Below are 20769 nucleotides of genomic sequence, written 5' to 3'. Positions count from 1 at the left end.
GTGTACACGCTGCTCCCAGGGCTCAGTGAGGGCTCCAAGGCTCCATTTGTGGGAGGCAGTGTTTGTTGGAATACAAGCTGCTCCTTGCACCCAGTGAGGGCTTCAGCCTGAGTGAAAGTGTGAAGTGGTTACACAGTGCACGCTCAACTTACCTGCACCAAGCTGTACACGTCAGGGTCCCTCTGAAGCCACCACGGCATAATGGAGCGCCTTCTCCGGGATAATTGCCGACCCAAATCGGCAGGACGGGGCATAATTCCAGGGAGGAACGGGTAGTCTGGGCACGACAATTCCAGCTGGTCCTCCGTTTGGTAAGGGTAGCCCCCAAAAAAACCAGGCCGGATCATGTTGAACACCTAAAGGAGAGGAGATATGGAACTCACTGACAAAAATAGAACCGATGCTTTTCTGGGAAGAAAATCTGTACAGTAAAAAGGTGAGTGGCCATGAATTACAGGTCCAAGACTCAGTAAAGGACTTATAGTGACATTATTAACAGCATGATAGAAAGATGGATGGTTTGAGGTCCCAAGTACAGGGACCTCTGATCAAAGGCAGGTTATTCACAAGACCCCAGCAACACGTCTTTAAAAGATAATTTTAATTTACAGGCTCCCAAATTATTATTAAAAGCCTAGAATACTGCAATATGCATTGTCTGGTACACTTCAATATACAACAGCAATAGTTTTCTGTTCTTTATACTAGACACTGAAGTCAATCACTTCGAACTTTTGTCAATTTGTTTCTCCATTTAAAGATAGTGTTTTCCATTTTATGCTTCTATTTTAAAAGTACTTATTAGGCCTGATTCACAAAAGTAATCTGAGACAAAATCCTAATTCCTACTTTCTGTATACACAAAAGGCATGTAGTAGTAGTAGTAAATTTAGGAATCCTAACTTTACTATTAAATGCCTTGTGTATACCGAAAGTAGGAAAGTAAGGATTTTGTCAGATTACTTTTGTGAATTGGGTCCATTGTCTGAACCATGTATTTTGTGGAAGCTTCTCTTTGTAATCATCAAGTTGCAAAGAGCAATGTTGTCAGTTGCCAGGCTGTTTGGAAAACAATAAACTTGACCAGGTGCAGGCCAGATTCAGACTAACTGCAAATTTGCACCTTTGATTATCTTCATTGAGCCTTAAACACTAGTTATCCACACCAGTAGGCCAGCTTTTCTGATCATGCTGTTCTTTCTGGATTTTTTTTGATAATCAACTTTATTGGCATTTTTAAAACAGGGAAAAATTTAATTGTTCGCAGCTCATGAATCAGCAGGTACATTAGGATAAAAACACCATTACATATGGGTAGAAGTATAACAGGAAGAAGCAGAGGAATTTTTCCAAACTGGTTTTGAAAGATAGGACCTAAGCAGTCACCTTGGAGAATCAGATCCCACTCAAGGATACAAAAACAAGCACCAGTTCCTTCTATCAGCCCTCTGCGGATGAGTAATATTGTTAGACCTGCAGGCGTGAACATTAGTTCCTTTGAGTTTGCGTTCTTTCCATGGGTGGACAATACCGGCTTGATCTTTCGAGCTGAGGGCACCGCCTCAGTTGAAACTGTCCAGGAGAGCTTTCAGTGTTCTTTAATGGACATAGCCAAATGATTGAAAGAGTAGATGTTACGGTGCAATGCAGAGGTCCTAGTAGCTTGCAGTAAAAACTATTTTTTGTCCAATCATTGGACGACTACTATAAAGTGTTTCCCTCTGCCAGCTGAGGCGATGGTGAAAGAGGTTGAGATTGTATCAACTGTAGTATGACTTTAAAGCCTCCAACTAATCAATCAACAGCTTCTTGCATTGAGGTCCACAAGAAAACTGTTGCCTGTGCAACTTCTGGATTTATTGGACTATGGCAAGTCTCTGTAGGTTGGTCTGCCTCAATCCCTGACCAGGATCCTGCAGACAATACAGTTTTGCAGCCAGATTAGTGCTGGGCATTGGGAGAGTGGACACAGTGTCCCATCATTTAACCTATCTTCATTGACCGCCAATTATGGAACATGATAGGCGGTGACTATCTTCTAGACTGCTGTGCTAAGAGAGAAGGGATGGGAGTGATGAAAGATGAAGGATGTCAGATTAAGGGAACGTTTAAAATTATAGATGTCTGCGAAGAACGAAATTCCATGGTGTTTGTTGCGGACTTCAAACCTATGCCTATAATATGCTCATGGCCTCTTATCTGAATTCAGTATCTTTTGTTGACAGTGCCAACAGGTTGGGCTGGAGCAGCAGCATTACTCACCTTTTCACTTGTGAGCTCCTCCTCGGGTTTCATCAGCACTGTGCTCTTATCCACAGCGCGGACAGCGCATAGAGAACCGGCAGCCGAGTGCAGGTGAAGGGAGATATCAGCCCCAGGTAATGCCTCTTCTTGAGAGAATCCCAAGGTCACCTACAAAAACCCAACACAGAAGTCAAGAGGTGTGCCTTTGCCTCCGCATAAAATAGAATAATGACAAATTAGAGTCCCAATACCCTTATGCATGGTCGATCAACCTGCATATTTGACTGTTTAAGCATACTATTTATAATTACAACTATTTCAATATGTATGCCCCAATGCCGCTGTTTAGGTCTTCCAAAAATAATAAAAAGGTAGTACTATCAACCAAGTTCATACTACTGCTGAGATACCTTGATCTTTCATTGGGATTGAAGGTTGGAGCATCATGGAAAGGGCATTTTTTACATTGACCATCCAGGCCCACTTTAATCCTACTGTTTCTTACTTGACCACAAACTTTAGAGCCTATTTCCCTTTCCTCCACCTCCCACCCTTTCTAAGCAGGTCTCGGTAGTCTTCTGTGGCTTTTGCATGGCAATGATTGGCCTTAAAATTGTCCTGTGCTCCCAGCAAGACATTTTTCCTGGTACCTCTAAGGATGTCTTTACGCAAGCACCCCAACAAAGGCTGAAATAAACTAAGTTTGACTGCCTGGTTGACCATATAAGGTCTTGTTGGCCAGGGAAAGACTTTGGGCCTCTCCTGCACCAGACACCAACCCAGGACTACTTTGTGCATATCCGATCCCAAACATTCCAAAGAATACGTACGCGTAGACTTGGACACACCTACTGCTTTAACAACTAAGGACAAGAGCATCAGTTTCACAATTGAGCAAAGGCTGCTTAACTGGGGGTGAACCTTCAGCATTGATATTCCATCAGCGGTCCTCATTGTATACTGCGTTCTGAAGCCTAGTCAATAAGCAACCATGGAAACTTTTAAGATTGACTGATTCTAAATGTGATGTGCTGGCAAAGTACAGTCCACTGAGAAAGTAACACTGTAGGATGTGGTCAACAGTGGAGGTATGTTCGCCAGGACTCATGAAAAGGCAGATGGTCACTAGCCTCCCAGACAGGCAGCAGATCCAGATCCCATACCTTAGGCATCTATAAGAGAATCATCCTTTAACAGTCAAATAACCTTTCTCCTTGTGCAATTTGTCAAAACCACAAAAAGGAATGGGTTTTGAAACACCTCACCTAAAGAACCCTGCGATACCTATGCAGGTGTCTGATAATAGCCAACCTTTTAAATTAGAGTGTCTGCATAGATTTTGAAAGCTGTCTGTAGAATCTGGATGCTGTGCCTTTGTCAGGGTCCTCCACTCCCCTTATTGTCATGAACACTGACAGAGTTTGGGAGTGGTTAGTTGCCACTCTGGTGGCAAGGAACTGCCTTCTGTGTGCTTGCATCGGTTAGAGCTGCTCTACTGAAACATGGTGCATGGATCACCACTCCTGCACAAAGGTCTTCTCCAAATGAGGCATAGGATGAGTCTTCACTGCCTCACTGGAAGTCTCAGGAAAGAAGGGATGGAGCTGGGGCTAGAGTGCATTCATGGACATGGGCGCTAATGATACCTTTGGAAGCTGCCAATGTCTTGTACTGACATGGCCAAATAGCAATGCCTGGATACCTGGTACTGTGGGAACTGGCAATATCTCTTCCAGATCTGAAACTGCCAACCTATTTTCCTTTTGGTGCTTGCTGATACTGGTAATACTTGTTAGCAGGCACATGAAAATGGGCACTCTTGTTAATGGGTGCCTAGTATTGACCATAACTGTTCTTGGTGAAATGGTCAGTAGCAATCACAAGGCTCTGAAAATCTTATCATCCAAAATACCAGGCATGTGGAAAGTGCAATGCTGCAATTCTGGGCACACAGAACTTCCCACAACAGAGATTGAGCAAATTAGGTGTGCAATGTCGAACACTGAGCCTGTGGAAATTATTGCTTGAGATTGGCCAGACTAAATGTTGTTTAAAAAAAAAAAGATTTCACTGGAATAATGTAGGCCTTCTTTAAACCTCTAATGATTCGACTAATGTTGCTTGCCCTGCAGTGGTGCAGCACGGGGCCTGTTGAAAGCAGGGAAATGCAAAAGAAATGCATCAGATTACTGTTTGGGTAGTAAAATATAACAATTAGGGTAAAGTGAGCCATTCGGGCCTCTGAGTCTTTCAGCCACTGCGCCTTATGCACCACTGATAGTTGATCCCACCCACCCAGTGTGCCAAGGTATGTGTTAGTTAATCAGAATATCTCATCCATTTCAAGGGAGTTTGCAAAGGTTTGCCTTGCATTATCCCATCTTGTATCTGGTTTGCATGTAAAATAGAAATGTCTTAGCACACTGCAAGAGAAGATGCAGATACTGGTGCTCTGCCATAGCCATGAGCAGGGGACCCCCATTGGGGGCATGGGGTGTTCTGATCTCACCAGGGTAATTCAGACAGCAACAAATTCCCCAACAATACCCAAACTACACCCCTGTTCCCTCTGCATGGACTGCCAGGCAAAGAAAGGGATACACTGCAAGGGCTTGCTATTTGAGAGTGGTACAGGCTAGCCAGGCATCTTCAGAGACTTGCCATCTTTATGTGGCAAAGAAAGGAGGAGAGGACTGTGCTGCCAACCAGCTGTTGTGGTGCTGGTTTTACTTCTGTGGTGGGTGCAGGTTTGCCCTGATGGTCTGATTTTACTTGTGTTGTGTGTGGAGGTTTGCCATGTTAAGGTACCTTTTTTTTCTTGTGTTGTGGGTGGAGGTCTGGATTTCTGAAATGGAAGAGTAACTAAGGGCATCATTTACTGTTTGGCAGACAGGACTCTATTACAAACATGATCGATATCACGCCCACCGTATTACAAGTGTACTACATACCTAATTACAAGTCTACTACATCCAAGCATACATGCACTTGTAATAAGACGGAAGGGATATCAGCCAGTCTAAATCAGGCATCAAGTTATTGTTCTATTTGCCTATTTACCAAACAAAAGATTCTTGGGAGTGGATGGCCTGGGAAGTGATGTGCTCCAGCTCCGAGTGCACCACTTTGTGTTCCACTTTGAAGCGGTTAGGCCAAAGGCTGACAATGATAGGCACAAACTTGTTTTGCTTCCATTTGTCTTAATTTTGATACCAAGAAGAAAATAACCCAATTACAGTGCTCAGTCAGCATTGCCCCAATAATAGTGACTATTTCACAAACAGAGGTACAGGAAAAATATTTAAGGCAACCGATTGAGGCCTTGAATTAATTGCTTGCTGACAATATTTGTGCATGATCAGAATGCCACAAGTTCAATTAGTGGAAGGACTGACAGCTTCGTACTTGTCCATGTCGATTAACGGAGTATCCCTGAATTTGACCACAATGAAACAGGTTATGGCAGGTGTATCATAATGGAATTACTACTTTTAACATCACCTGTTTTGAAGTAGTCCCTAATGCTTTGCAAAGCAAGAATTCTATTGGAAGCGGAAGGATAAATTTAATTAGCTAAAGCATCATGTGAGCGAGACATACTCCAATTGGCTGAGCCGATGCATGATTTGACAATCATTGCTAATAGAGGCTAATCCAAAAAACAATGGAGGTACCAAAGCCCATGGTATGCATACTAAAAGATAGTGAGTCTGAGAAGACGGACCTAAAATATCTTAGACACTGATGTGAGGATAGAGTTAGCAGGCCTCGGGTGAGACCACACAAACCCCCATTCCCCCTCTCCCCCACCACCCTTTCGAAAAGGCTATACGTTATATCACAAAGAAGATATACTGTGTAGATCACCTCCTCTCATCACCAGTCAACTCAATTGTTTTCAAAGTTTCTATTTCGATAAGAGGATATTTGGCCAAGTTTTGTATAGTGTGGTTAACATATCTACTAAATTAGCAACATTTTAAAGTTGTGTAAAATTTATTGTATTGTGTAGGAAAGGCAGGCACGGAGTGCTCACCTCATTCTTGAAGCACTTCACTAGGTTGAGATTAGTTATGGCAGCAGCGACCTCGCCGTCCTCAAAGATGGTGAAGAACAACACCTTGGCCAAAGGTGCGAACTCTGTGCTTATAGGAAGTTCAATGGAGAAGGTGCCCTTAAGAACTGCGATGAGGAGTGAGAAGAAAAAAGAGAAGGTGGTGGTTAGATAGTCATCTTCAGACATGGGATAATCATGAGACAATGGGCTATGCACAAAGTAAAGAGAAGTGCATAGATCTGTGCAATAAGGAGCTTTCTATCGCTGTCGAGTCAGGACGCAGTGGAGTCAGAGCAGGAAGGGAGCTGTGTAGAGCTCACAACAGTGAACAGAGTAAAAGGCAAAAATACCTACCATGCTCTTTGTCAACTGCTATCTTCTTATTTCCTTCGTGAAGGATTCCTCCTTTGGATGAAACCTGGGGGAGGGATTGAACCAGTCAGCATCGGTGTCCTGGTAGCGAGAGCCATGATACAGGTTACTGATGACCCCAGGACTATGCTTCCAAACCCAGATGAACCCTGATGACACTTGACTCAGGTGGCCTAGTATCACCCGATCAGACACATGCACGTATGTCCTTTAGCTAACTCTTACAAGGTCTCATGACTGACTATTCATGCGGTCATTTGTGATGTTTAAAGGATAAACAGGTGGTCCTTACCAGACCTGCAACCTTCTCAGACACTCATACACTACAAGCCCTCATGTGCACCTTGCATTATGGGGCTAATTGACATCTAGTGGATGTTAGGAGTGTTGAATTGGAGGGAGGAGACAATGCAGCAGCAGTTTGAGCTTAGATCTTGCATGAACCACACAGCAATTAAGATAACAATGTCGTTTAGTGGCTAGTCAGGGTATGACATTGGTTAAGGACCTTTGGAGAAGACAAGAACTGAAGCAACAGTTAAGCCTAGTAATCTGTGTGCCACTGGCTGTTACTAGATGTGGAATCAGACCTTAGCCCACAATTCCCTGTCTTTCTGTGAGGTGTGGGAGCTACCAGCATTACGGCTTATATTTTCAGCTTTGTGGATCCTATTGGTTTATAAACCAACAATTTCCCTGTGTCAGCCTCATCTCTCAATTCAACCCCACTTCCTCAAATATATTTCCCAGGACATTACCAGGTAGAACAGGTCCATATGTTCTGCATGCTCATGCAGCTCGTTTCGCTGGATGATGTAGTCCACTTGCAAGTCCTGTGTGTGACCGCAGGGCAGCTCGCCCAGTGCAGAGTGTATCTTCAGGAAGCTCTTACTCTTAGAGTAGAAGGGTTTCAGCCACATGTCGGCATCCTGATAGCGGGGCACCACTTTTCCATACTCCCAAGGTTGCTGCTCCAGCTTGAAGCTCCCCTACATAGAACAGAAGTATAAAAATATTTAGATACTCAACATTTGCAAATATGTAGGAACTACCAGTGATGCACTTCAGTGGGCGGCACTATGTATTACACTGCTGGGACTTCCAATGCCTTGCAACAGATGCAATGGAAGATGCAGTTTCCTACATCTGCAAAGCAGGGACAGGCTCTCCTGCCTGGTCAGATGTGCAACATCTCCAATTTAAACCCATGCAAGCATTGACCCATATTTTAGTCCTCTGCCAAACCTATAGATACCCGCTATAAGTGCACCAAGCTACACAATGTCCACTAGGTGATGATACTGTGCACAGAGTCCAGGGGTTCCGCAAAAGTGTACAGGGCTCAATGTGAAACCCAAAGTGCTCTATTAGTGGAAGTGTGGGTGAGCAGCCAGAGGCCTAATGCAGAGGAGTATAAGACATTTATTGCACAACAATCAATAATGGACACACCACTCAAGAAGCAGCACAGGGGCTGCCGGGTGCAGGGTGCCAATTCGACGTCGGAGGCCCAATGCTTTTCAATAGGGATTCTTCTTTCGACAAGAGGCTGCAGGTGTGGCACCGTAAGTCACAAGAGGAAGATCAACTACAGCAGAAGAGGTAAGTTGGGGGTGTAGGGGTTCATAATGGCACCATCGATTCAGCTCACCAAGGCCCAGGGGCTTTGGGAGCAGGGGTGCCTTTCGACTGGAGCCTTCTTACCGGAGAAGGTCGCAGTTGGGGGGAGCCTCTGGATTCACATGCAGGCATCTTTGTGGAGGACAGGAGAGGTCAGACAACACTGGATACGAGGTCAGGATCGCCGGAGGACTTTACTGCACAGGTGAACCACTCCTACTCGGGCCGTGGGCGTCAGCTGCAGAGTGACCAGGAGATGCAGATCCACCTGGATCCGGAGTACTTTTCTTCAGGACAGGCCCGCTGTGCATGGAAGATTGGAGTCTTTTTCGAAGGCAGCAGACCTCCCAGGGCTTTCAGATGGTGCTGGTTGTAAGATCACAGAAGCTGGAGACAGGCCGTCCTCAGTCTTTTCTGCAGGGTTGTCCTTTTTGTAAACCCAGTTGGGTAACTACGCTTAGTCAGTGGAGGTTGCGAGTTTTGCCCAGTTCCGTTGCGGAAGCGGAGTTCAGGCATAACTATGACTCCGTACAGAGCGTAGTTAGCCGGCTCCTCTTCCTCCCAAAGTAATTAGAAAGGCACTTAACTGCCCCGTGGCTGCCACCTCCCCGACATGGTTGCTCTCCTACCTCCTCCTAGCCGTCCAACTTCACTGATAAGTTGATAACCCCTATATTGCACATCTTGTGAGTGCGCATGCATACAAGACATACAACGTAGGGGTTATTAGTGAAGGACAGCTAGGAGGAGGTGGGAGCGCGGCATGTGGAGGAGGTGGGAGAGCGGCATGTGGAGGAGGTGGCAGCCACAGGCCAGGTAAGTGCCTTTATTTACTTTGGGAGTGGGGATGGCACAGAGCGAAGTTCCACGGAGTTGCTTTCCAACGCTGGTTTTCCAGGTTTCCTTTTGTTTTAGGTTGTCACAGATTTAATTTCTAGGTTTGGGGGAGCCACTTAAATACAAAATTTAGGAGGCGTTTTAGAGCTGTAGCAGGCCGGGCCAATGAGTACCTTATCTGGGGTGACAGTACCCTCCATTATGCCACCCTCCGCTGGGAGGGAGGCATAGATCTATTACTGATTGGAGGGGTCTCCCCATCTTTAAAGGGGTTTGAACGTTGGGCTCTTCCCCACCCGAGGGGTGGGATTGGCAGTGGTGGGCACACCTTCTGTTCTTTTGAATCTTTCCTGCTAATTGTTCCACTCAAAGTGGAGGTGTAAGCCAGGGACTGCCATCTGCTGCTAGCAGCAGAGGAGGAGAGTCATATTACAAAGGTGGCAGGCCTTTGAAGCTTCTGCACTGGCCCATTCTGGGGGAGGAGATATGACACCTGCCAAGGATGTGCATTATTTCTGGTTCCAGAGAGCAGGGGCTTTATACCCACGGGTCCAGAAATATATCCGTTGGTGGCTGGCTGCCTACAGCCAGTCAGAGACCACACCAGAGTTGGTAGGGTTGGAGGGGGCACCTCTGAGGCACTCACGTTGTTAAGTTCCTAACCAATGTAGTCTATGGGTTCCCTGTCACATTCAATATTAGGAAAAAGGGCCTCAATAGTGTAAGGGCATATCTGCTCATGCAGATATGCCTTCACCTGTGGTATAGTGCACCCTGCCTTAAAGCTGTGAGGCCTGCCAGAGAGGTGACTTACCTATGCCTGTAGGCAGTGCTGGTTGGCAAGGCACCCAGACAGGGTGCCATGTAGACTGTCGTTTTTTCCCTCACAGGTGCATGCAAGCTGCAAAGCAGTGGCAGGGCCCAGGGAGGGGGATCCAGGGAACCCTCTTCAGCTCCCAGGCCCTAGGTACCCAGGGTACCATTTACTAGGGACTCACAGAGTGTAGAAGTACCAATTGGGAGTTTGTTTCAGGGAAGAAGCATTGGCACAAGGGACCTGATTTGCAGGAGCCCTGTGCACTTCATTCGAAACCACATCAAAACCAGGCACAACCGGGGGCCTAACCATGTAAAAGAGGCACTTTCTCCCAAATGTCATTTTGAAAGCAGAGATTTGGGAAGCATCTCACTCAGCACAAGCACTTCAATGCCTTAAAAGAAATAACTAGCCTCAAAGCTTTTACTATCACTCCTGAATTTCCTAACAGTTGCTCTAACAGTGTACAGAATTATGTTCAATACAAGACAGACCTGTTTTGGAGGTGGACCCCTAATCTTGAAATATAATTTAGTATAATATAACATAATATAGTATAATATAATATAGTGTGATAATATAATGTACATATAGCTTCTCATGAGCAGTGGCGTCCTATCTTCATCTTTAGAGAGATCCTCTTGTTTGGAACCCTCTCAACCATGAAGTCCTCAAACGCTTCTTTTTGTAAGGGTGTCTCCTGTGGGTTGTGAGTAGCATCAAAGTATTGAGGGTAATGCTTCAATAGTATGAGGCATGGAGTTCGGTTAAGGTATAATCGGTAACCGTCAGGGAAACAAATCAGCAAGACGGCAGGCACCGTTAGTGGCTTTTGTTTGCATATTAATGACCCACAACTCAGAAACAGACATGGTTTCTTTAAAAAGGACCTCCACTGCTAATTACGGCCTTACTGAAGGTCACGGTCAAATGCATGACACCATGCCTCAGTTCCTGAAGCACTGCTTCGTCCTTGGACACAAATCACAACTAAGACTTGGACCTACAGTAATCCCGGTAACTGTAAATAACTGAAGCCAAGCTGTGGCTTTTGTATAAAGGGAATTACATATCCTTGCGATCATTGAGAAGTACCCAGAAAATTATTAAGAAGGACTTCTACTATTCGGTCACCCTCATTGGGTTGCTCGTCCCCAGATTCTCTGTCCTGAAGATAACCCATACCCTGAGAGGGTTGAAACTTTGTCGACTATTAAAAATGGAGATCCCCAACAAACCATATAGTGGTCCTTGTAGAATTGATTGTATTACATCTTCAATTGACTCCTCTTATTTACAAATAACCACCGCCACAAGTCTTCCAATAGCAACACATTTCACTGGTTTTATTATGGTCATTTCACTGGGGTTCACAAATCACTTTCGAATGTGAAAATGTAAATACACAGACAGTAAATATTTTATGCCATTATGTATGTGTTCTGTTTGAGTCAAGCAGGACATACTAATTGCAGCAAAAATTAAATAATTGTTAAAAATTAGTTCCTTGTGAACATTGTTTCTGCTTATTAGGAATACCCGGTTCGCAAGGACATATGGATCGCTCTTTGTGAGAAATACAAATGCTTAACATTGCAAAACACATTAGTACAACTTGCTCAAAACAGCTAATCAAATCAGCCATAGATAGCTACTGCTCTCCATTCATCCAAATTACCTTTGATATCCGTTTTGCTGTACCTGCAACTTTAATTAAAAAGGGTTAATTCATTTGATATTGGGGACTCGCGTATGGGAGTCTCAGAATGATAAAAATAAACTATCAATTAGGGTGTTATGAGAAGGAAGAAATTGTTTATTGCATAAAAGGCTTGCAAAATGCATTCAAGGAAAATGTGCATGACTATAGCACAGATACAGCAATGTACAACATTTCATTGTGTCGGTAAACATCACTGGTTGTAACATGGGAAGACAGCTTCCGCAGGGGCCCGGGAACTCTGTAATCTCTGCAGGAGACTCATGTCGTGACCCACCCGCCTCTTATCTTCACAGAATAATGACTGGAGGCACTCCGGAGGGCCGTATGGGTCAGGGGACAAGGAGGAAGACGGCTGTCCCTTTAACTGGCAGGATCTAGGAGAGTGGGAGGAGCCACCAACGACGTCAAGAGCAGTGAGCGAGGACACAGGGGTGTGCTTGTTCACTGGAGGCGTAGGAGGAGTTTATAGAGCGGAGTAGAGTGAGGAGTTGGCGGAGGAGACAGGAGTCGGAGAGTCTGAGGAGCATGGAGAAACCGAAATACCATCCACGGCGGAGAGGAGGAAGAAAGAAAATCCGTTGGTGGCGCGGAAGCCAGGAGGCCACCTGCAACACGAGCCGCCCAGCCGCACGCCTGGAGGTGTAGCTCAACCAGGTACGGGGGTGTATAGCAGGCTAATGGGGGAGAAAGGGTGGGTCGGTGACGTGACCTGGTCCCTTGGTAGTTCCCCGATAATCCTCCCTTCCCTGCATCTCTTCCACACCCCCCCCTACTTGCACCAGAGTTCGTATCGGTTTCACGGTCGGTGTTCCCTCACTCCCCATCCCGGTCACATGTGAAGGAATCTCACTAAAGGACTGATACGTGCTCTGTCCTTTCTTTTGCATGCCTCAAGACGGCAACAAAGCACCACGGAGCCTTCCACGCCGCACACCTGGAGAAGTCCCGGACAGAGAGAAGAGGAAAACATCAGGAGGAAGAGACTGACAGAACGAAGCCGATCACCAAGAAGTTACAGTCTGAAAGACTTGCACTGATTATCTGTTGTCACAAATAAAGCCCTCGAAAACGAAGACCCATATCTTGCCCTTTTCTGCCGACCCCGCTACAGTGGTGGAGAATGCGGGCAACCCTGATCTCTGTATAGAAGAGATGGATGCCGTAATACAGCAGCTGATAAAGGGACAAGGGCACCTGGAATGGGTAATGCAGCAGATCTGTTCCGCCGAGGCAGACAGAAATAATGAAGGCGGCTATGACCTCCGGAGTCGGGGAACCCCCTAAGAGCTGGACGACAACCGGAGGTAGTGAAGGCCGAGGTGTGCCCCACAGAATGGCTGGGGTCTCCCTACAGAAGTATCAATCGGGTGAGGACCCGGATTCGTTCATGTTGAACTTCGAGAGAGTCGCCAGGGCATGTGGGTGGCCCCTGGCGAAGTGGCCCTTTTTTGCCCTGCTGTTGGTGGGGTAGGCCCAAGCGGCCTATCAAATAGCGAACCCTAACGGAGACACGACATATGCAGAGGTCAAGCGGATAATACTGGACCATTTAGGCCTGGATGCAGAGGCTTACCGTTTGAGATTTAGGAAGGAGAGGGGTGCTCCGGGGAGAACCCAAAAACTTTGTTTCAGACTGAAAATGGCTGCGGACAAGTGGCTCACGCCCAGTGTAAGTACAAAGGAAGAGATCATGGACCGGGTGTACCTGGAACAATTTCTGGTAGCCCTGCCGTTTGCCACCCAGAGATGGTTGCGTCAACATCACAATTTGACCACCGCCCAAGCCGTAGACATGGCGGCCTCCTTCTCCCGGGCACAACCCAAGACACCCTCCTGGGAGCCAGAGAATAATGCTCGGTTGGGTCCAAAGAGAGGAGAAACCACACAGGAATCCTGAACCACTCAGACCGCGACCCTGGAAACCAGAACCCCCCCTAGTCCCCTATGTTTTGAGTGCGGCAACTGGGGTCATATAGCCTAGTTATGTCCTCGCCGGAAGACCACCGAAGAACCCATGGAGGTGGGGTACCTCCCGAAGACGGTCCTTTATTTGGCAGAGATGGGGAACAGCTTTCATGTGGGTGTAAGGGTAAACTGGTCCCAAATCCAGGCCTTGCTAGATTCTGGCTGTAGGCAGTCAGTAGTACAGTCCCAACATGTTGATCTGTCCCAATACATCCCGCAGGAAATGGTTAGTATACGCTGTGTGCATGGCGACGTGAAGCAATACCCAGTCGCCAACATCCCTCTAGAGCCCAAACAGGGAGATCCCCACCTTATCAGAGTAGGAGTACTAGCTTCTCTTCCAGAAGACCTAATCATAGGTACCGATAATCCCTCCTTTCCTGCGCATGTTCCATCAAAGTATAACACCCTAAGGCATGGGTTGCAGAGCCCAGAACAGAACCAAACAAAACCCCCTCCTTGCTTTCGTGTCTCCAGAACCATGGGTGCTCAACCGCAGTTTCCGGTTCGCACAGATTAACGACCCCACTCTTTACAATGCATGGGAGAGTGCCCACATTAGCCTAGATCAGGACCCCCCGGTTCCCTAGATTTCTCATTAAGAACGAGCTCCTATATAGACAAGGACAAAGAGAAGACCCCGAGCAATTACTGGTGCCAGTCTCCTTCAGAGAGCAGGTATTGTTCTTTTCTCATGCTCATCTAGTGGCGGGACACACGGGGGCCGAAAAGACTACCCAGAATATACTTCGTGATTTCTACTGGCCCGTGATATAGGGATACCATGACGTATTGCCAAGAATGCGACGTATGCCAAAGGAAGAACATGACCAAACCTCCTGCGGTACCTCTACAGCCTCTCTCCATCATCGGGACCCCCTTGGATAGAGTGGGAATGGATCTCATCGGGCCGTTGCCTAAGACCCGGAGAGGACACCAACATGTGCTGGTTGTAGTAGATTATGCAACCAGGTTCCCTGAGGCTTTCCCCCTGACCTCTGCAACGACAAAACAGGTAGCCGATCGGATGCTCGAGCTGTTTTCACGAGTGGGGTTCCCCAAGGAAATCCTGATGGACCAGGGGACCCCGTTAGTCTCTCGCTTAATGAAAGAAGTGTGTCACATGTTGACTATACAACAAATAAGGACGTCCGTCTACCACCCGCAAACAGACGGACTGGTGGAACGCTACAACAGAACCCTGAAAACAACTCTCAGGAAGATGTTGGAAGTAAGCGGCTCAGAGTGGGACCAACTGCTGCCTTTGGCGCTGTATGTAATCCGAAGCTAAACCCAAAGCAGCCTGGGGTTCTCCTCATTTGAGCTTCTCTACGGCAGGCAACCGCGCTCTTTACTTGAAATGACCCGAGAAGCGTGGGAACAGGAGTTGCCCGAGGAAACACTTAAGACCCTGGAATATGCACAACACCTGAAGTCCAAGCTGGGAGAGCTAAGAGACTTGGCCTATACCAACCTGGAATGAAACCAGGTAAGACAGAAACACGTATACAACAAAGGAAAGAGATGGAGGCGTTTGAAAGTAAACGATTGGGCCCTGATCCTCCTACCATCCTCTAAACAGAAATTCAGAGCAGAGTGGGTCGGTCCGTATCAAGTGATCGCAACCATTAGCAACACCAGTTACAAGCGGAGGATAGGTCCCAGGAAGACGCAAGTATATAACATTAATATGCTCAAGAAGTGGCTCGCCCCCCCCCCCCAAGGGGTTCACAGTGTTGCCCTCCCCAGGTGAAAATCCCCGATCCACGGCTAACCAGCTGGTAATCAATGAGGAATTAGACCAACAGGAGGCACAGGGCCTCCAAACCACCCTACGGGAGCCCTCCTCCTTTTCAGACCATCCAGGCAAGACAGACCTAGCGGAACACCACATAGAAACCCCTCCAGGGAAGATCATCTAAGAAATCCCCTACTGCATCCCGGAAGACCGGAGGAAGGACATTCAAAAAGAATTACAAGAAATGCTGAAGACAGGAGTGATCCGACCCTCAAAAAGCAGTTGGTCTAGCCCCATCGTAATGATTCCTAAACCCGATGGTTCCCGAAGATTTTGTATTGATTTCCGCGCCTTGAACGAGATCTCCACATTCGACACCTATCCCATACCTCGGATCGATGAGCTCATCGAAAAACTGGGGGAGGCAAAGTACATATCGACTCTGGACCTGACCAAGGGGTACTGGCAGGTACCCCTGAAGCAGGAAGATCTTAAGAAAATGGCATTTTCAACCGCGGAGGGACAATACGAGTTCAGTCCTCCCATTCGGACTCCATGGGGCGCCCTCCACTTTTCAGAGACTGATGAACAACGTTCTGAAGGACATGTCTGAATATACATCCGCGCACCTGGACGATATAGTCATATTCAGTCTGGATTGGAACACGCCTGAAACATCTGCACCAGGTATTCCTAAAGCTGGAAAACGTGGGGCTGAAAGTAAATGCCAAGAAGTCCCGACTGGCCTACCAGAAAGTGAAGTATCTGGGATAAGTTTTAGGGCATGGTCTTATCGAACCCCAGATAGAGAAGGCAAGGGCAATAGCAGATACCCCCTTCCCCAGCACCAAAAGAGATGAGGGCCTTCCTGGGATTCATTGGGTATTACCGCCGGTTCATACCCCAATTCGCCCAGTTAGCCTCCCCCTCACCGACACCTTGAAAGAACATGTCAAGCAATCTGTATTGTCCACACCCGCCCTCGCAATGCAAGACGCTTTTCACACTCTGAAGCGCATTACTTCCACCCCGGTTCTTTCATCCCTGATTTTACCCGTCCTTTTCCCTCCACACAGATGTTTCAGATTACAGGATAGGGGCTGTGCTCTCACAAATCAGGGAAGACTGTCTGGACCACCCCATCCTGTACATCAGCAGAAAACTTTCCCCGGGAACTCAAATACCCTACCATCGAAAAGGAGTGTTTGGCCATAAAATGGGCCATGGAAAAGTTGGCCTATTATTTAGAGAGGCACCCGCTTACCCTCTATACAGCCCACGCCCCCTTGCTATGGATGTCCCAGTCGAAATCGAATAATGCTAGGGTCATGCGATGGTTCCTGACCCTACAGCCCTACACCTTCAAAGTGGGTCATCGAAAGGGTGTTGAGAACACGGGGGCTGACTTTATCCAGACATCCACTTTACGAGCGGAAGCTTCCAGGGGGGGTGGTGTGTAACCTGGGAAGACCGCTTCCCCAGCGGCCCAGGAACTCCGTAACCTCTGCAGGGGACTCATGTCGTGACCCCCCCCTCTTATCTTCACAGAATAATGACTGAGGCACCGGAGGGCTGTATGGGTCAGGGGACGAGGAGGAAGACTGCTGTCCCTTTAACTGGCAGGATCTAGGAGAGTGGGAGGAGCCAACAACTTCAAGAGCAGCGAGCGAGGACGCAGGGGTGTGCTTGTTCACCAGAGGCGTAGGAGGAGCGGAGAGCGGAGTCGAGTGAGGAGTTGGCGGAGGAGACAGGAGTCGGAGGAGCGTGGAGAAACAGACATACCATCTGTAGAGAGCCAGGCGGGCTCTCCTAGACAATGTATCGATGTTCACGCATCCACTCCACCCCTCAGGGCGGGCACGCCCCGAGGGTATAATAAACACCGGGGCTGACCGCTCGTGGTCTTCCCGGCTACCCAGTACTCGTGTGTGTGTCTCATTACTTAGTCTCCACCCCGTCACGTGTTAGGCCCTGGCACACCGCACCACATTGGCGACGAGGGTGGGATGTCCTGCGCGTGCAGGAGAAGACGAGGGAGTGTCGGCGCTGCCCCAGGCGCTCGGTGTCCACTCCTGCTTTGCTCCGGGCCGCGGCCTGCCCACGCGTCTTCCCGTCGGAAGCGCCTTCAGCTGGCAGGGCCGGGACCGTGGAGCGCCCAGGGTGAGTGCGCGAAGCTAGCCCTCTGCAAGCGCCTGTCGGCCTACCTGGCCCGTGTTCCTGGCGACGTCTGCCTGTCATCGGAGCATATTTCCCACAGCAGCTCCCACGCTGCGGAGGCCGGCGGAGCACCGTGCCGCGCCTCCTCCCACCCCGCTTTCATACAGCAGTGCGTCGCGCCACGGCCTCCTCTGCCGGTTGCTGCTACGGGCCCTGTGTGCTTGCGGCCCCCTGTGGCTGCTGGGAGTACTGCGGGTTTCCCTGCCTCCATTTAGCCGCGTCTGCAATTTACAGGGGAAATAAGCACTTGGCACAACCAAACGGCTGCACTACCACGCGGTGGGGAGAACAGGGCACGCCAAGGGTCTACACACGACCACTGCCCCAGGATATCCAGCCAAGGAAGGTGCAGGGAAAGCGGCAGGCACAGCAAGGTCCTACGCAGGGCGGATAAAGGCAAACCACAAGCGAGCATAGCATCCAGGGGTAACCATGTCCCTCTTAGATGGGGTCCCAGCACAGCAAGCAGGTGTACCAGCCCCGGCCGTACAGCGGCCACCACCAGCTCAGGAGGGAAACAATCAGGCACAGGCCCAATCCGCGGCCCCCGCCCCGCAAACCGGCCACCATACGCATTCGGGAGCGGCGCCGCTTCCACCGTTCAGCGAACCATTGGATCCAGCCACTGCGGCTGTGAGGTGGAAGGCATGGGTACGTCGACTGAACCATTACTTCAAGGGCACTAGGGAGACGGATGGTGAGGTCAAGAGGTCCCTACTGATCCTGTATGGCGGCGCGGAGATAGATGAGCTCTTTGAGACTCTTCCCAACACCGGGGGAGACAATGATTACGAGGCTGCAGTGGCCGCTCTGAACAAGCACTTTGACCCCCAATTAAATAACGACTTTGAAAAGTTCAAGTTTAAAAGAGCATGGCAGACGGGATCCGAGTCAGTAGACATGTTCTACGCACGGCTACGCGGGCTGGCGAACACATGCCCATTCACAGACCCACGTGAGGAAATACGCGACCAAATCATCGTGGGGTGCCGTTCAAAGCTGCTAAGGAAACTAATCCTGCGCCAACCAGGAATATCGCTCGATGAGATCCTGATACTCGCGAGGTCGCACGAACTGTCTGATGTAAGAGCGGAGGAGATGGAAACTGCGCTGTACACCCCAGTAGCCACCCCAGCGCCGACCAAACCCGTGCAAGACAAGATGGAGAGAGTGGAGGTGATCCACCGGAAGTCGGCCGCAACAAACGACAGCGCCAGGGAGTTCATGCGGGTACTGTGGAGAGGCCCACTCCGCCACAGCAGCGTGTGCAGCAAAGGGACGCACGTGCTCAAAATGCGGCAGACTGAACCACTTCGCCAAAGTATGTCGGAGCGGAAAGTACAGACCGGCGACGACCAGGCCGAAAAATCTGCACAGGAGAGTACACCAGCTGTCGCTAGAAGAGGATGTCGACCCACCACCAGACAGCCATGCCCAAGAGCGACCTCCGCGGTACGAGGACGAGGAAGACGACGAAGTTTACGTCGTCTCATACGTGGGTAGAGCATCCACGGCATCCGCGCGAAGGAGACCCCCGCCGATGTGCTCAGTCAAGGTAGATGGCACGGCGGTCCAAGCACTCAGACACTGGGGCATCTGTGAACGTCATGGACTCCGACCAGTACGAGAAGCTGATGCCGAAGCCTGAACTGGTCCACTCCCAAGCGAGGATATACACGTACGAGGGGTCGAGCCTATGCCGTTACGTGGAGTAATCAAGGCAACAATTGTGCATGGGGGATACTCAACCGAAGCAAAATTCCACGTCACGGAAGGGAAGAAAGGCACGCTACTAAGCTGTCACACCGCCGAAGACCTTGGGCTGGTGTTCTTTGCAAACCAGGTGCACCAGTCACATGCGGAGGTCCTGATGGAGGAGTTTCCGGAACTGTTCCGAGGGCTGGGGAAGCTAAAGAACAAGAAGTTCAAGCTACACATACACGTCGATACGCCTGACGGCCCTAAGACACAGGCGAGTCCAATTCAACCTGCGGCCGCAGGTGGAGGAAGAGCTAAGGAAGCTCGAAGATCTTTGAGTTATCGAGAAAGTGAAGGAGCCCACACCGTGGGTTTCTCCCCTCGTAGTGGCACCCAAGCCCAAGCAGCTAGGGGCGATACGGCTGTGTGTGGATATGCGCCTGCCCAACGTAGCAGTGAAGAGAGAAAGGCATATCACCCCTACCATGGAGGACATCATAGCGGACCTCAACGGTGCAAAGTGGTTCTCCAAACTAGATTTAAACGCGGGGTACCCCCAACTGGAGCTGGAGCGAGACAGCCGCTACATCACCACTTTCTCAACCCACATAGGTCTAAGGAGGTACAAGAGGCTGAGCTTCGGGATTTCGTCGGCAGCCGAAGTGTTCCAGAACGCAATCAGGGAGGTGTTATCGGGACTGAGTGGAGTCATAAACTTGAGTGATGACATTCTGGTGTATTCTGGATCACTCGAAGAGCATCACGCACATCTGAGAGCAACCTTAAAAAGACTGGCAGAACAGGGTCTGACGCTCCACAAATCAAAAAGCGAGTTCTACCAGGAATCAATAGACTTTCGGATATACGTTCACCCGGGAAGGCCTGAAAGTTGACCCCAAGAAGGCAGAGGCCATCAGGACAGCTAGCACCCCGCAGAACCCGACAGAAGTCAGGAGCTTCCTCGGGATGGCAACGTATTGCGGGAGGTTCATCCCCAACCTTGCAGACCTGGCAGAGCCACTGAGGCTGCTCACCCGTCACGATCACAAGTGGGACTGGACGGTGGCGGCCAATACAGCGTTCCAGGCGATAAAGAACAGCCTCCTGGACACCACCGTGATGGCGTATTTCCAACCGAAGAGAAAGACGGAGCTGGTGGTTGATGCAAGCCCAGTGGGCCTGGGAGCGGTACTACTACAAGAACATGGGGCCGAGGTATGGAAGCCGGTGGCCTATGCGAGTAAAGCTCTCACGGATACGGAGACCCGTTACGCCCAGATCGAGAGAGAAGCCCTGGCCATCAAATGGGCGTGCCAGCATTTTCACTTGTACCTGTGTGGTCAAGAGTTCCAGGTAGTAACGGACCATAAACCCCTCGTGCCCCTATTTGCAGGATCATCGCGACTGGCCCCTCCACGAATTGAAAGGTGGGCCGTCCAGCTACAAGGGTACAACTTTAAGGTCATCTTCCGCCCCGGGGC

General features: G+C 49.0%; 1 protein-coding gene across 1 annotated transcript in view; it reads right to left on the bottom strand.

Annotated features, from left to right (window-relative positions):
- LOC147668784 (alpha-2-macroglobulin-like protein 1) overlaps positions 1 to 20769 on the bottom strand; it is a 200665-nt gene that overhangs the window by 125658 nt on the left and 54238 nt on the right. The window contains exons 12-16 of the mRNA XM_086948432.1: positions 7432 to 7662; positions 6656 to 6719; positions 6281 to 6426; positions 2263 to 2412; positions 153 to 356 (exon numbers count right to left, since the gene is read on the bottom strand). Of these exons, the coding sequence (XP_086804558.1) occupies positions 153 to 356; positions 2263 to 2412; positions 6281 to 6426; positions 6656 to 6719; positions 7432 to 7662 (795 nt within the window). The remainder of the gene's footprint in view (positions 1 to 152; positions 357 to 2262; positions 2413 to 6280; positions 6427 to 6655; positions 6720 to 7431; positions 7663 to 20769) is intronic.

The sequence above is a fragment of the Lissotriton vulgaris genome, unplaced genomic scaffold, assembly GCF_964263255.1.
Source record: "Lissotriton vulgaris unplaced genomic scaffold, aLisVul1.2 SCAFFOLD_2599, whole genome shotgun sequence".
Taxonomy (NCBI): domain Eukaryota; kingdom Metazoa; phylum Chordata; class Amphibia; order Caudata; family Salamandridae; genus Lissotriton; species Lissotriton vulgaris.
This window is presented reverse-complemented; position numbering and strand designations above follow the sequence as displayed.